The sequence below is a fragment of the Cannabis sativa genome, chromosome 4 (genome assembly GCF_029168945.1).
Source record: "Cannabis sativa cultivar Pink pepper isolate KNU-18-1 chromosome 4, ASM2916894v1, whole genome shotgun sequence".
In the NCBI taxonomy this organism is placed as follows: Eukaryota; Viridiplantae; Streptophyta; class Magnoliopsida; order Rosales; family Cannabaceae; genus Cannabis; species Cannabis sativa.
The window spans coordinates 5,583,928-5,587,154 of record NC_083604.1 but is presented as its reverse complement, the minus strand read 5'-3'; the positions used below and the strand labels follow the sequence as shown (position 1 = coordinate 5,587,154).

General features: G+C 30.0%; 1 protein-coding gene across 1 annotated transcript; it reads left to right on the top strand.

The window, feature by feature from the left end:
* The first annotated feature begins 2,128 nt into the window (after positions 1–2,128).
* Positions 2,129–2,503, top strand: LOC133036748 (uncharacterized). The gene has a single exon (XM_061113479.1). The coding sequence runs from the start codon at positions 2,129–2,131 to the stop codon at positions 2,501–2,503; it is 375 nt and encodes a 124-aa protein (XP_060969462.1).
* Positions 2,504–3,227: the final 724 nt, after the last annotated feature.

Below are 3,227 nucleotides of genomic sequence, written 5' to 3'. Positions count from 1 at the left end.
GATTCGGATTGGGCCTCATGTCCAATTACAAGACGATCTACCACAGGGTTCTGTATCTTCCTAGGCGATTGTCTCATATCATGGCGTACGAAGAAGCAACCTACTATCTCCAAGAGTTCAGCCGAAGCTGAATATCGCGCCCTGGCAGCCACTACTAGCGAAGTCACTTGGTTACAATACCTTCTACATGATTTTCAGATTCCTCAACCACACCCTGCATTCATTTATTGTGACAACAACTCGGCCATTCACATTGCAAACAACCCAACCTTCCATGAGAGAACTAAACATATAGAATTGGACTGCCACTTCATTAGGGACAAAATCAACAACTCCACTATCAGACTCATCCCTATCTCCACCAAACACCAATTGGCCGATGCTTTCACCAAGCCACTTACTTCTCCTATTTTGAGCTCACATATCTCCAAGATGTCAGTTTTTGACATATACGCTCCATCTTGAGGAGGGGGTATTAAGAATATTAGATATTGCTTGCTTTTTATTCCTCTGTTTCTCTCCTCACAGTCAGTTTAGTTGGTTAGGCTTGTTGTTAGTTGGTTAGGCTTATTGTTGGTTTTCTGTTATTTTGGTTATTAGATATATCCACTACAACCACTTGTTTTGTATCTCTTAAACCGCCTCTAAGCCTAGTATATATATGCCTCCCCTATTTCCTTTTGTAACCCAATGTAATACTTTCATATACTGAAATAAAATGATTTTTCTCTGCTTTCTCAATTGATGCTCGTCCGACTGAAAAAAAAAAATAGAGCAGCCACTGATGCTCGACTAAGCTTGCTAAACAACAATCCAACAACATTTCAATGAAAAATTAACACAGAACTTACCTACTCTAACAATCAGACTCATAGAAACCAAAAACAAACATCAATAGAGATGAATTCATCAAGAGCAATTACTCATTGATCAAATCTGCTTACACAGAGGTATCAACGATTTTATACTATAATCTCATAAAGAACTGAGGTATCATCACTCCTTCTTTTAAAATTGTAATTTGAATGTTGCAGATCATTCAATAAATATACGAGACATTGTTGATCAGAGCTCCCTACTGAATTCAAATTCAAATTGAAACAGGTATTAAACAACCAATCCACAAAATTCGAAATAAATGCATTCACATAACAAAACATATAATTGTTTGATTGTTGCAGTTCGTAGTACAAATGAGATGACAAATTGATGATCGCAGCTCCATATTAAATCCAAGAGATATGAAAAAACAGAGTAATGAAACACACCATTAACAGACAAATCTTTATACTAAAAAACATAAACTTGTTTTTAAATTGTTGCAGATCATATAAAGATGAGTTGAAAATTGTTGATTGGAGCTCCCAATCAAATCCAAACATACAATAATAAGGTATTCATTACTTCTGATGATTCCATGTTAATGATTGAAACATTTGATTCAAAAAAATTTTAAAAAATCAAATAAATAACAGTGAATAATTATTGTTATTTTTTTGTTTAATTTGTGTAAATCATTTAAATAATCAAAATGTTGAAGAATAAAATAAAAAATAAAAATAAATAGTTACATTTACCTTGAAATTAAAAGAAAAATGTTGATTTATTGTTAATAATTTGGAATGAAAATTATTTTCTTCACTACCTGTTTGTTATGATAAATTCTGTTTTGATAAAAACATAATATTGCATTTAAAAAAATGACTAAGAATTATTGTTTATTTATTGGTTAAAACATGTAATTCAGGTTTTTTTATATTAAAAAAAAATAATAAAAATACATAAAAAAAAACTCATAATTTGGTAAATGATTCTTCAATGTTTCTATTATTCATGAATTAAACAACAAATAAAAAAAAAAAAATAAAGTTTCATATATATTCAAATAAATAGAAATTGTTGATTTAATGTTAATAATACAAAAAAAAAAAAAAATTCTTTATCTTAAGAGCCTGTTAGTAATTTTAAAACCTAGTTTGAAAAAAAAAATATTTCATTTTAAAAAAAATGCGGATTTATTGTTTAATTATTGTTGTTTAAATGTTTTCCTACATGAAAAATACAATTTAATGGACATACTGTTGAATTGCAGACAAAATGACATCAATACTTGTACTAGTTCAAAGCAATGGACATTGGGATGAGAACAACCAGTACATGTAATAGGTTTCAAATAGATGAAATGCCATGTGCGCATGCCTTGGTAGTGATGAAAGAGATGTATCTTGACCCACAAAATTACTGTTCAGATTACTACAACACAAAGAACTGGCTGGAAACCTATGAAGCAGCGGTATATCCAGTAAGAAATCAAAGCAGTTGGGACATTCCACAAGAAATCAAGGATAATGAAATATTGCCACCACTTGAAAGGGTGAAAGCGGGAAGACCAAAGAAGAAAAGAACAAGACCTAGTTGGGAGACAAAGACACAAATCAAATGCACAAAATGTGGAAGAAAAGGATACAACAGGAGGACATCCAATAACCCAAGTATAGAATGAAAAACAACAAAAGCTACAGAACATTACAACAACATAAATACAACATAAATAAAACATTTTTACATATACAAAAAGGAAAACAGATGAATAACTTTGAATTTGGTTTCTATTGAATAAATAAACTCTGAAATACATTTTAACTGAATTGAATTGATAATGAAGTGTTTAGTTTTGAATTTCATAGAATGGCAAAATTAAAGTTGTAAACTATTAAACATATAGAAATTGGTTGATTTATAAAAATACATTTGAAAACAGATGTACATGTTAATTTTTTTTGTCTTACCATTGTATAAAAAATGTTAAAGATCATTTGAAATACAAAGAAAAAAAATAATAATAAAATTAAAATCACAACTGTATATAATATCAACATTATATAGAATATAAAGATTCAGTAATGAACCAACATTGCTGTGTAGTTTAGGCTAATAATACAAAAAAAAAACATAAAAATAACCATAAGCAATACACCAACAGTTGCTTTAAGTTCTGGCTAAACAACATAAAAAAAAAAAAAACATACAAAAGCCTCCAGCAAAAGATCAACGTATAATATCATATCCTGGCTAAACAACAGAAGATAACACATAGAGTATTTTTCTTGAATTCAAATCACTTCGCTTTTGCTCTCGCTTTTGCTTTAGCTTTTGCCTTCGTCTTCTTTGGAAATTTAGGTGGGCTTTCTGGCTCACTTTCAACATTGTCAATCTGTTACATAAGT

Bases quoted from the DNA above. Each gene is read 5' to 3' on its own strand.
- LOC133036748 (XM_061113479.1), top strand. From the start codon at position 2,129: ATGGACATTGGGATGAGAACAACCAGTACATGTAATAGGTTTCAAATA.